This window comes from Protopterus annectens, chromosome 3.part0, assembly GCF_019279795.1.
Source record: "Protopterus annectens isolate FY-2018-M chromosome 3.part0, PAN1.0, whole genome shotgun sequence".
NCBI lineage: Eukaryota > Metazoa > Chordata > Ceratodontiformes > Protopteridae > Protopterus > Protopterus annectens.
Genome location: NC_056731.1, coordinates 492,287,932 through 492,300,759, shown reverse-complemented (window position 1 = coordinate 492,300,759; position 12,828 = coordinate 492,287,932). Strand labels below are relative to the sequence as shown.

Here is a 12,828-nt window from a genome sequence, read left to right as displayed (position 1 = left end):
AATAATACCTTGCCTTCAAAAGGAATTCTTGTGGTGGGCTCAGGAATGTCACCTAAACAAGGGACTCTCTGTGACCCGCCAGAGGCGAGTCAGATTTTAACGACAGATGCCTCGGACACTGCTTGGGGAGCTCATCTAAATGGAAAGTGGATACAAGACAAGTGGCCTGCCAGACTACAGCATCTACATATCAACATGAAGGAGATGTTAGCAGTCCAGTTTGCATTGATGGCGTTCAAGGAGTTACTTCTTCCAGGGCAGGTGTTGATTCTGACAGACAACACAACTGTCATGTGGTACATCAACAAGCAAGGGGAACACATTCTTATCCTCTATGCAGGCAAGCAATGATTTTATGGGAGACTGCGTTAAGCCTGCAACTGACTCTTCAGGCAAGGTTTCTGCCAGGAGCACAGAACTCCCTAGCAGATGTATTAAGCAGACAAATCATGGATCCCCACGAGTGGAAACTGGATCTTCATGTATTTCAGAAATTGACAGTGTCATGGGGAACTCCAGACATAGATCTGTTCGCTTCTCCACTAAACCACCAGCTGCCAAAGTATTGCACAAAGGGGTTTCATCACACAGCTTGGAAAGTGGATGCTCTGTCTTTCAGTTGGAAAACCTTCATGTCTATGCCTTTCCACCTCTACCTCTTCTTCCAAAGGTATTACTAAAGGTCAGACAAGACAGGCCAAGGATGATTTTGATAGCTCCAGATTGGCCTCGCAACACTGGTACCCACTTCTAAGGAGTCTTGTAAAGAAGCCTCCATGGCCTTTACCTCTGATTCCTCATCTGTTATCTCAGAAGGACGGTCATCTGCTCAATGTCAAGCTTCAATCTCTTCATCTCACAGCTTGGCATATTCTGTGTTGAAGCACGGTAGGTCTCAGCTTCCTCAACAAGTTTTAAATGTGATTATGGAAGCTAGAAGGCCTAGTACTAGGAGAGTGTACGCAGAAAAATGGAAGAGATTTTTATTTTGGAGTACAGCAAAGAATTTGGAGATTCCGAGCCTAATTTGAGTGTGGCTCTTCAATATCTTACTGAATTATTGGACAAAGGTTTGTCCTTCTCTTCCATAAAGATTCATGCTGCAGCAATTTCAGCTCACTATGATTGTGACCCACCTTTGTTTTCGCATCCTTTGTTCAAGCAGTTTCTTAGAGGGGCAAAGAATATAAGACCCCACGTAGAGCTCCTACTCCTGCTTGGGATCTCAATTTTGTGTTGGAAAAACTTACTCTACAACCTTTTGAGCCTGCAGCTACTGCTGAATTGAAATATTTGTCATGGAAGACTGCTTTTCTGTTGGCTATTACTTCTGCAAGAAGGGTGTCTGAGTTGCAGGCCCTTATGGCAGTAGAGCCCTTTTGGTTTTCCATAAGGACAGGGTTTCATTACGCACTAATCCTTCCTTTATGCCTAAGGTGGTTTCTAGTGTGGCTTTAAACCAAACTATTCATTTGCCTACGTTTTTGCAGATCCTCAAAATAAAGGGGAAAAGATTTTGCACACTTTAGATGTACACAGGCAATTGCGTTATTATTTGAGCAGGACTAAAGATTTTAGGCAGTCTCAGCAGTTACTTGTTTCTTTTGCTTTGAGTTCACAGGGCAAGCCTGTGTCAAAACAAACTATTTCTAGGTGGATTGGCTTTTGCATTGCATTTTGTTATTCCCATCATGGCAAAGAGGTTCCAGCTGGGATTAGGCCTCATTCCACTAGGGCTACTGCCACTTCAACAGCATTTCTAAGGGGTGGCAACTAAGGATATTCTGGAAGCAGCTACTTGGAGTTCAGTGCATACTTTCTCTAGGCATTATCACCTGCCTATATACTCTAAGACTAGAGCTGGTTTTGCCACAGCTGTTTTACAAGGCATGTTGTCAGCTCCTGCTACTTTATAATTTGCCAGCCTCCCTTACCTCTGCTTTGGGATTCTACCCAATAGTCAGGACTGCAGCAAGGGAAGACGAAGAACATAGTACAGTTTTGTACCTACCATAAATGTAGATGTTCGAGGATTCCCTTGCTGCAGTCCACCTCCCTCCTTCCCCTCTGTGTTTCAGGGTGGTTGTGTAGGTGAGTTTACATGCTTATAGTTTTTGTATATATTACTGTATATATTGTACATGTTTTTTGGTGCAGGTTGTTTTTGGGACTTGTCTTTTTGGGTCTTCTGACATCTGGGGCAAGAAAAGACTGAGGAAATGACGCCGGTCATGCGCATTAGTACCTTGACGTTCTGACGTCAGTCTAAGGCGCCATGACCGACGTCAGCCTTATACTCTGATATTCGGGCCGACTGGGACGCGGACTATACCCAATAGTCAGGACTGCAGCAAGGGAATCCTCGAACATCTACATTTATGGTAGGTACAAAACTGTACTTTTCTTAGCTCAGTACAACTTGTGTAACTTTGTTTTTGATTTTCTAATCAAGTATCAAAAAAAGTCCCGCAGCGGGTAGTGGTGGCACTTTCACGTAACATAACTGTTAACAATAAGTGCTTATCTTTCCAGCAGCCAAGAAAGGGCTGAAAGGCTATTCACACAAGCACAGTGAATACGTATGCTAACTGGCCACCTACATGTTTGAGTAATACGTGTAGGTAGCCTCAACCACTAGGCAGGAGGATGCTATCATGCTACCGTTTATAGAATGCATCAGAAAGCACTAATGACTATTTTGCTTTTCCTAAGTTATTGTGTTTAATACAAGACAAATAAAACACGGTAATACTGAAAAATATACTTTATCATTGCTTTGAAACAGCATATGTCCATTACTTGAACATTGAGTATGAGAGATTTCCCAGATAAGTTGAACACAAGCCTCAAATCATTGATTAAAACATTGAAAATGCTGAGGACTTAATGGAAGCTGCAACCAGCTTCCCACAGATAACTATAGAGTGCCTTTCAATTCTCACTTTGAAACACTAGTCTGCACAATCCCACTTGTGGCCTGACCCCCATAACATCCACTGCAGTTGTCTCATTTTTACCAGGATTTATTGTTTTTTGAGATACATTTTTAGTTATCAAGAGGATGAAAGATTGACGGCAGGTGGTCTGGACCATAAAGATATATGAAGAGGCTTCCCAGGGGGACTTTACAACTTTCTCAAATAATTTCTACAGAACCATTATTGGAGTTGCTGGTCCTTCTCTTCAAGAACAACAGACATTATTAAGCTGCCCCAACTGGAAAGGTCTGTTAACAGGGTGATGTGTTAGGAGCATGCATAAAAAATTCTGCACCGCTATGCCTGTGATACCAGTGATCCCTGGCTTTTACCTCCCTTCCTGTCTCTGTGTCCTACAGTGCTGGGAGTCGGGATGAGCAAATGGACTGACGATAGAGGCTAGATGTCATGAGCATTGACCAAAAAGAATAATAAAAAAGCATTCAATAAAAGTGAGTTTAACAGTGTTCGCAATCAAATGTACTCTCTAGCTGTTTTGCTATTATTACCAGAGAATAACTTGAATGTATGGTCATATTACTGAATGTATTTAAAGGGTAGTTTAAGCTGAGCTAAGCTGCAGGTTAGTAAAAATTATACTTGCCAATTCATTTATATATTTTCTCTTGCAATTTAAAGGTTAACTCTGAACTGTATACAGGCTGGCTTGATCACTGGGGTGAAAAACACCAGGTTGTTGCCACAAGTATCGTAACCAAAGCTCTAGATACAGTTCTTGGACTTGGAGCAAATGTCAACCTGTAAGTTATGTATCAGTCTTTAATTTTCAAATAAAAAGGATCACAGCAAAGAACTTAAAGCTTCTTTGTATTTTCCTTTCCTTTTTTTCTTTGTAGGTACATGTTAATAGGAGGAACAGATTTTGGATATTGGAATGGTAAGGACTTAATTATTTTAGTTTTCCAGGTATAAACTGTTTTTTTTTTTGACAGTTTACAAACACGCTGTAATATTTTTAATTTTAAAGTGAATTCACAATACTTTTTGCTTTTCCATTTTGAGTTTTGTACTTTTTAATGAGCATTATGTAGGTATTGTGTCTGTATTCTGATACTAATCTTTATCGCATGGTTAAAACATAGAAGAGCCAGGAGCATTGGTTTGGTTAGGTAGCATTCTGAAGTGTGCATACTGTATAGGAGGAAATTGTGTGAATCAAAGAAAAGTCAGTGCATGTAACTTTTTAACAGTGTTGTCTAACATGACCATTATGAACTGAAAAATGAAGTATACATTTTTATCTCACTAAGCCTGATCTTCTGTGTAATAGTAATGCTCTTTATAAAAATATATCTTATTTTTTTCATTTTCCCTGTCCTCACAATAGTCAGAGGGAAGTAGGCGTATCAATACCCAATAAAATTAAGTCACTCAGGTTCCTGCCTACCAGATTTTATATTTCATTTTGCTATAGTAATTATCTGTGCCTAGATCTATCCATATTAATACTTTGTTTTATATTCAAAGACTGGTAAAGAACCTAGCACACCTAAAACCATTTCCACAAACCAGGAAGTCTCTGTTTCTGCATAGTTTCATAGATAAATATTAGGCTTGCTACCTCTGTGAGCCATTTTAAGCCTAACTAGTTTCCCTTTTTGTGCTCAAAATAACCTATCCCATTTGGTTATAAAATGGCCTTACCCATCCCATGGTCGATAATTATATATTATTCCTAATGAGAATAACTGGGATCATACATAGATAATTTGAGGGATCCATGCATAGGATAAAGCATATAGGAACTGCATCTGTCCAGTAAATTTTCTGTTCCCAGTCCATAGAGCTGAGTTGCACTTGAAAATGTGCAGGGATAGTCTCTGTTTTACGTGGATGGGGAGTCTGTCCATAGAATGGTTTCTTCTCCAAAATATACCTGTACCTCCAAACTGTTCTGTTGATGTTGCAGAAGATGTTTAGATCCCTAGAGGGAGTATTTCTGATGCCATTTGACTTGCTGATGTGCAGTAAATCCCTCAGTAATGGGTTGGAGGACACCTTGTATGCCAGGCACAGGTCACCTCTTAGCAGTCTGTACTATGCCAAGTATAGTAACAAGGCTTCGATATGGTCTATGTAGGGCATGTTGTTCAGATCTTGTATCCTTTTAGTAAGTGATCTCTGTGGGTATTCCAGCTGTTACTTGTGTCTGGACAGACGAGGGCATTATATTGAATGTCTGTCTTCATATGGGCAGAGTAAGAAGGTACAATGACATCCATAGTTCTAGACACAGTCCCTTATAAGCTATGCAGTATAGAAGGACTTTCATACAACAACAGACACAATGGACAAAAGTTAGGTTACTATGCGTATAAGTTCCTAAATCTAGAACAACTGGGTCAACTCTTGGGGGTGTATTGTCAATGTTATAGTTCCTTGGGGATAGATGACCTCCCAAAGGATTCAATAATGCATTTTTTGCATTTAGTTTCAGACCATGATTTTGACACCAGTCTTCCTGCAGGATGCCTACTATGTCATTTGGGGATTCATTGACTGCTCTTAGCTTGCAGTCATCTGCAAACTTAGTCAGACAGCCCCTGTGGGTATTGGCTTTTAATTCAGAAATGTAAATGCCAAAAAGGAGAGGTCCCAACACAGAACCCTGGGGGACGCTGCTGGTGACCGGCCTCTTTGTGTGGAGGTAGCTTCTCCTATTTTCATTATCTGTGTCCTATTTGTGAGATATCTGGCAATCCAGCATGTGACACATGGATTTATTCCCAATTTATTTAGATTTTCTACTGTGCCTGTTTGGGGAATTGTGTAGACATTTTGGCTACGTCAAGGTATGCAGTGTGCACAGTTTTCCCTGCATCCATTGCCTTGGCGACCTTTTCAAAAAGTCCACCAGTTGAAGTAAGCATGACCCATCTATGTCCAGATTTCCATGGCTTTGCATATGAGTCTGGTCAGACTTTTGGGTGTGTAATTGCCTGGGTCTGTTCTGTGGCGGGTCCCCCTTTTATGGAGGGGACTGACTGCATACTGGAACATATCTTTACTGCATTAAGTTCTGGTCATTTTTATTGGTCTAAGCAGTATGCATTTGTTTTTTTAACATTCATATTCATACTATGCATCTCTCTCCACTGAGTGATCATGTTGGAGACAGCCTTCAGGCCCAAAAATCATATTACCAATTTTGATACCCGCATATGCATATCACATGTAATACCTGCTACACTGATGTTAAATAAGTACTGTACAAAGTCTGAACTTAAAGGCATACCTCTCTGGGAACAGTGTTCCATGTATAATGGGGATCTCCCAGACTCAGTGCACTGTTGTGTTCTACTGAGCCTACTCTTTATCCGGCTAACCAAATATGACGGTAGTTAATAAGCAACACATGATTTGAGTGCCTCGGATGCACTGAAAAATTTAATACAGGTGACATCAGCCTTTAGGCTGTATTAATTTCACCCACAATGTTTTAAATGCACAATAAGCATATTACTGAATATTATTAACATTTAAAACTGTGTTAATCCAGCAAAGTATCGAACACTAATCTCTCAATTATTTTGTTGGTATCTGGTAGAAAGTTTATAGGTATCTTATTATTGACATCATTCCAGTCAAAACAACTTTTTTTTTTGCATTCATAATTTAGAACACCTTCAACTGAGTAATACAGGAAAGACTGACAAATTCCAGATTAAACTTTTTAAGTTTCTAGTTTTGATATACAATTGAAAACATGAACGTTTCAAGATAAAATGATCAGTATAAATAGATATACTTCTTGCATCAGAGGCGCCCTTTAATGTGTGTGCTTTGTGATTTCGACTGTACTTGGGCTCTTTTCTGGATCTGCAGTAGAAATAAATTGTTCTCTGAACTCTTCTATCATTTCTGTGTAATGTAAATACTCATCACTGTTAATTACATAGCACTATTGAAAATTTTCTTTTTTTTTATTTGCATACCTAATATTGTTGTAAAACAACAGCTTGGCGTAATTAATATGAAATGTATGACCTAGCTTAAACTTTGCTATGTTACTTGTGACCTGCCTCTTTTTTGCAGCAAGTTATGTTCTCTTATTGGAGAATGGAAATGTTTCTTTTCTTGTTCATCAGCCTTCTGCTGAAAAGCGACAGCCTACATTCCACACTTTCCATGAATGGTTTCAGACTGCTCCATTTCTTTTGTTTATTTTTTTTAAGAGAGCATCTGCATTTTAATATCTTCAACATCTTTTTTTTAGTTTGAACACATATCAAACCAAAAATTATCCATCCCCTAGCTGATCGTCATTGTGCAATTTTAAAGTGAATTCAGTCACCATGTTGTCACCATCAGACAGAGCAGGAGTTATTTGAAGGTTAGCCTTCATGCTAACTTTACATTTAGTAATGTGTGCCAGCTAATAGGAATGTTAAGTGCATTAATTCCCGGGTACAAAAGAAACTAGTTAGCAACTCCCTTTGTGAAGGGCTTCAGAATGTAACTGCCAGGATAAATTATGTAGACTGACATTCCTTATTAGTCTCATATTCATAGTGTGGTGAAGACATAAAGGCCATAGTCTTATTAAGATGTTGTCTGGGGCAGTCAGAAAGCTTACAGATATCATAGCACATCCTACCTTCATGGTTTAATGCTGTTGCCACATAATTTTTATTTCTGTGTATAAAATTACATTGACACTGGTAACACTACTCAGTGTGACAATAGTATGACATCATCAGTGTACTTTGTGTGTGTTACATCTGAAGGCCCATTCTCCTTCCTTTTGCAATGTTTCTGCCACTATAACTATATTACTTCTTCTGTATGTTAACTTATAATTCCACAACACACATTTGTTGGTTAGGGTAATTGCACGGGCAAGTCATAAATTCATATTCTTCTATGTCTGTCCAGTCATAAACACATATTAAAATGAATTTGCAGTTAAGCCTTGACTATGTCAAGAAAATTCAGGATCGGTAATCTATTTCGCCTGTGAAAACTGTAGATCATGCTTGGCCATATAATGTGGTCTGATGTGCTGTCCAGAAAACTAAAACCCTTTGAAGACACAGGTGAATAGTAGTCTCTCCTTTGATGATCACATCGCCACAGTAGTCAGGAAATCCTTCTACATGGCACACCTCATCACAAAAGGTTTCCCATCCAGGAAAAAAAGAGTTCATTGTTCCCCTCTACTCATCACTCATTAGACCCATTATAGAGTACAATGCCCCTATTGGTATGTACCTCACAAGACATCTACAACAACTGGAAAGGCCGCAGAAATACCTCACAAAGAGGACTACTGGCCTCAAACAGATACCCTGTGCAGACCATCTCAAAAAACTCCAGCTTTACTCAGTCACATATCGCCTACTCAGAGGCGATCTCTGCCTAACATACAAAGCTATGTCAAACCCAGAGCTGTTGGACATGCTCCACTTAAAGAAATCCCAATCCCTCAAAGCTATATGCACTAGGGACCTAAACCTTGTCACCACAATAAACAGAACATCCTGGAGGGATAGATTCCTGTCCCAAAGTCTTCCCATACTCTGGAACAAACTACCTACATATATCAAACAAGCCTCCTCATTAGCACTCTTCAAGAAGAATCTTGATGATTGGATGGGAAATAGGAAATTCACCCCGGGTATCATCTCTGTGGCTCTGCTCAACAGGGGTACAGGAAAATAATTTTCTTGGTGGCGGAAGCCAGGGTACCTTTTTGGCTAGGCTTATATAGGCCCTAGGGCCAATAGCCTAGAACCTACCTATGAACCCTATCTTCACATCCCTAACTTTTGCATCTAGCAGACATGTCCTGAACATGTTATTAAATGAAAGACTGCACAATGACCTACACAGTGTACATCAAAGCTTTAATAATCCAAAAAATGAGGTTAGCGCGTTCACGATTCACAGGCTGCTTCATAAGCGGCCTGTGAGTCGTGAAAGCGCTAACCTCTTTTTTTGGATTAGTAAAGCTTTGATGTACACCATGTAGGTCATTGTGCAGTCTTTCATTTATTTATTTATTTTTCCTTCTGCACTAAACTGCACCCTGCCTTTGTTTTTATTTCTGTTTTTCTGTTGAAGTTATTACCTAGGCAGAAAACAGACCCTCTCACTTGTAATATGTAGGTTCTTGTAGCCAGGGTGTCTCCAAATGTTTGGATATTACCTGTAGCTTGATCTTTGTGTATCCTGTCTCTGGTAGTTTCAATTATGGACTGTATATCTTGATTAGTGTTATCACTTAGTAAGTCCCTTGTTGACTTAAATCCACCCATCTTTTTTTTCATAATAATCCATTTCTTGATGTTCAAACTTATTCAGATTTTGTAAACTGGACTTAAATATAGCTGCTTAGTTTGTTATATTTTTATACTTCTTAAGGATCTTATTTATCAATATGTCTTTTATGAGACTTCTGTTCCTTTTTGTAAGTCCTTTGCATTTTTTATTATGCGTATTAATATTTTGGTTGCTGGATACTAAACTGACTACGGTTGAGAAACTTGCTTAATATATCTTCCTATATATTACTCACATTTGCCCGTTTGTATTTGAGGTGGTCTTGATGCTGCTTAGTATTCCAAAATGAGAAACTAATTTGATACAGACTCAAGCATTTGTACCTACTCCTCCTTTAAACTTTTCTCCTATACATCCCTGGTTGGACCATTGTTATGAAGCATAACTGTTTGGAAATTCATTAATTAATCAATACAGTGCTCCCGACCCAGATGACTGTCCTGCTGTAAACTTGGAATGTAATTTTATATTCCTGACTCTTTGATTAAATACAACTGTAGATTTAATGTCGTGTTGTTGTTGTTGTGTCTTTTCCCAGTTAGGGGTCGCCACAGCAGAACTCCGGTCCGCTAATGATTGGCAGTAGATTTTTACGTGCCAAGTTGCCGGCCCTGACGCACAACCTTCAACGAAGGTACGCCCATTCATGCATGTCTCCACACAGAAGATGCTCTAGCTGAGAATCATACAGGATGTCTTACTGTGAGGCGACAATGCTACCGCAGCACCACCACTGCACAACTGTAGATTTAATAGTAAGAGAAATGTTATGCTGATTCTGAATGTTTAAAAGTGCATTAATACATGAGGCTGATGAATGGTTTGGGTAACTGATTTTGTGCTTTCTTGCTGCTGCTAAACTGAAGTGATTGTTGGTGGATCAGTGTAACTTTGTTGCAGTATTTAGTCTACTTCTTAAATCCTAGACTCTGTACAAACAGCCTACTTTAATGGTAGTAGCATTTGGGCTTTATTTTCAGGCTAAAGATACAAGATGCTGTTTGCAGAATAGTGACCCTGATTAGCGTTTCGTCTTTTATATGTGCTATATCCTGCTTACTTGTTCTATTTAGCTACCAAATACTTGAAACTGTTTCTTAGAGCAGTGCAGTGTACTATTAATGTAAGGATTATGCTTTTTTTCTCAGACGCTGTGTTATATATATGGCATGAAACACTGTTCAATCAATTTTGTTTGCTATAGTTCTATTTCTGCTGATGAACTAACACTAAATATCTCTTATTAGGTATTATCTCTTCTCACGGCTCCCACCCTGAAAGGCTCACACAGTTAGAAGGTCTGCATCCAGCTGGGAATTTTTTAAAAAAGAAAAATAAAAGACAGCCACACTGGTCTACCCTCAGTAACAAACTTAACTAAAGTTACTACTTTTTCTAAAGTCTTTCTGCTTAAACTGTTTAATTCAGCCATACTGGGTCAACAGCACCACACTTCCCAGCCCTTAAATAAAGCTCCTAATGCTAATAAGTTCTATCAAATTGTACTGTTAAAGTTTCTGTCTGTGTTTAAAAACAGAACATAGATTAGAATTTAAAGCAAGTACTGTATACTGCTGACCTGGGTCTAAAGGCACCTTTTAGGCTGTCCCCCACAATTATTTAGCTCCCTCCATATTGTTAAAATTAGCTAGTTTGCCCCAGTACACCTAAAATAATACCCTGAACACAGTAATTTCATTCTGCTCTCCCTCACATAGCCCTGAAAATTATACCATGCAGCTATAAAATTAATCTGCAAGTGTATAATATACAGCTTAAACAGTCTATAAATTGGTGCAAAAAAAACAAATTAAAAATACAGCCAAACATACAACCATACATACCAAAAGCTTGAGGAAATACTTGGAGTCAGTGTTAGCCCTCGCTGCACTCTGCTTGCTCCATTCTCTCCCCCCCCAATTCTCACCCGCCCCACTAGTGCTACATTTAAACTAAATTTAGCCACTCCCCTCATGCTAAGTACCAATTAACACCTCATACATCACTGAATAGCCCTCCCCCTTAACCCATTTCCTTCTCTTCCATTCTTCTACACCCTGTTAGCACACTCAACCATCAAAAGTTGCCCCACTAGTGCTACATTTAAACTAAATTTAGCCACTCCCCTCATGCTAAGTACAAATCAGAGCCTCATACATCACTGAACAGCCCTCCCCCTTAACCCATTTCATTCTCTTCCAATCTTCCACACCCATTTAGCACACTCAACCATCAAAATTGGCCTGCCTCCCAACAAAATGCAAACAAGTAAAAAAAAAATACTAATTACCCTACTGCCTATACTATTTCTATTTTACCATCTTACTGCCTACGAACAAAAACTTGACCATGGTATTCACTACCCAAATGGTCAAACAGCCAGCCACGACTTCACACGTAACACAAAACACTTTACCATCCCCAGCTCACCGAATCTACCACCCTCAACAAAATATCACCCCTGTAAAGCCACAAAACATAATCCTAAAGACAAAGAAAATATAAAACTTATAAACAAACTTATAAAGGTTAGAGTATCGTGTCACTAGAACCTTATAACACATGGGGACATCCATCCCAACCCTGACCCACCCACACTCAATAACCTTCACTCCCCTACCACAACCCCCACAGTCATGCTACCCCTTTCTACTCCCACTAGTTCCCTTTTAGCATTTCACCTAAATATAAGAAGTATTAACAATAAGATTCCCAACATACACGCCCTCCTAGCAACCCACTCACCAGATATGTGTCTTACGGAAATCTGGCTAAAACCTAGTACTGCTGATAATGAGATACTACCTCCAGGATATAATATTCACCGTTAAACCGTACTAACCTATTACTACTGATAAATGAGATACTACCTCCAGGATATAATATTCACCGGTTAGACCATACTAACCTACTACTACTAATAATGAGATATACTACCTCCAGGACATATGCACCGGTTAGACCGTACTAACCTAGTACTACTGATAATGAGATACTACCTCCAGGATATAATATGCACCGGTTAGACCGTACTAACCTAGTACTACTGATAATGAGATACTACCTCCAGGATATAATATTCACCGGTCAGACCGTACTAACCTAGTACTACTGATAATGAGATACTACCTCCAGGATATAATATTCACCGGTTATACCGTACTAACCTAGTACTACTGATAATGAGATACTACCACCAGGATATAATATTCACTGGTTAGACCGTACTAACCTAGTACTACTGATAATGAGATACTACCTCCAGGATATAATATTCACTGGTTAGACTGTACTAACCTAGTACTACTGATAATGAGATACTACATCCAGGATATAATATGCACCGGTTAGACCATACTAACCTAGTACTACTGATAATGAGATACTACCTCCAGGATATAATATTCACCAGTTAGACCGTACTAACCTAGTACTACTGATAATGAGATACTACCTCCAGGATATAATATTCACTGGTTAGACCATACTAACCTAGTACTACTGATAATGAGATACTACCTCCAGGATATAATATTCACCAGTTAGA

The 12,828-nt window shown here is 39.1% G+C and overlaps 1 protein-coding gene across 3 annotated transcripts in view; it reads left to right on the top strand.

The window, feature by feature from the left end:
* LOC122796444 (beta-galactosidase-like) overlaps positions 1 to 12,828 on the top strand; it is a 1,102,950-nt gene that overhangs the window by 691,744 nt on the left and 398,378 nt on the right. For all 3 annotated transcript variants that reach the window (XM_044064918.1, XM_044064917.1, XM_044064919.1), the window contains exons 8-9: positions 3,618 to 3,739; positions 3,836 to 3,876. In XM_044064918.1, coding sequence (XP_043920853.1) covers positions 3,618 to 3,739; positions 3,836 to 3,876 — 163 coding nt within the window. The remainder of the gene's footprint in view (positions 1 to 3,617; positions 3,740 to 3,835; positions 3,877 to 12,828) is intronic.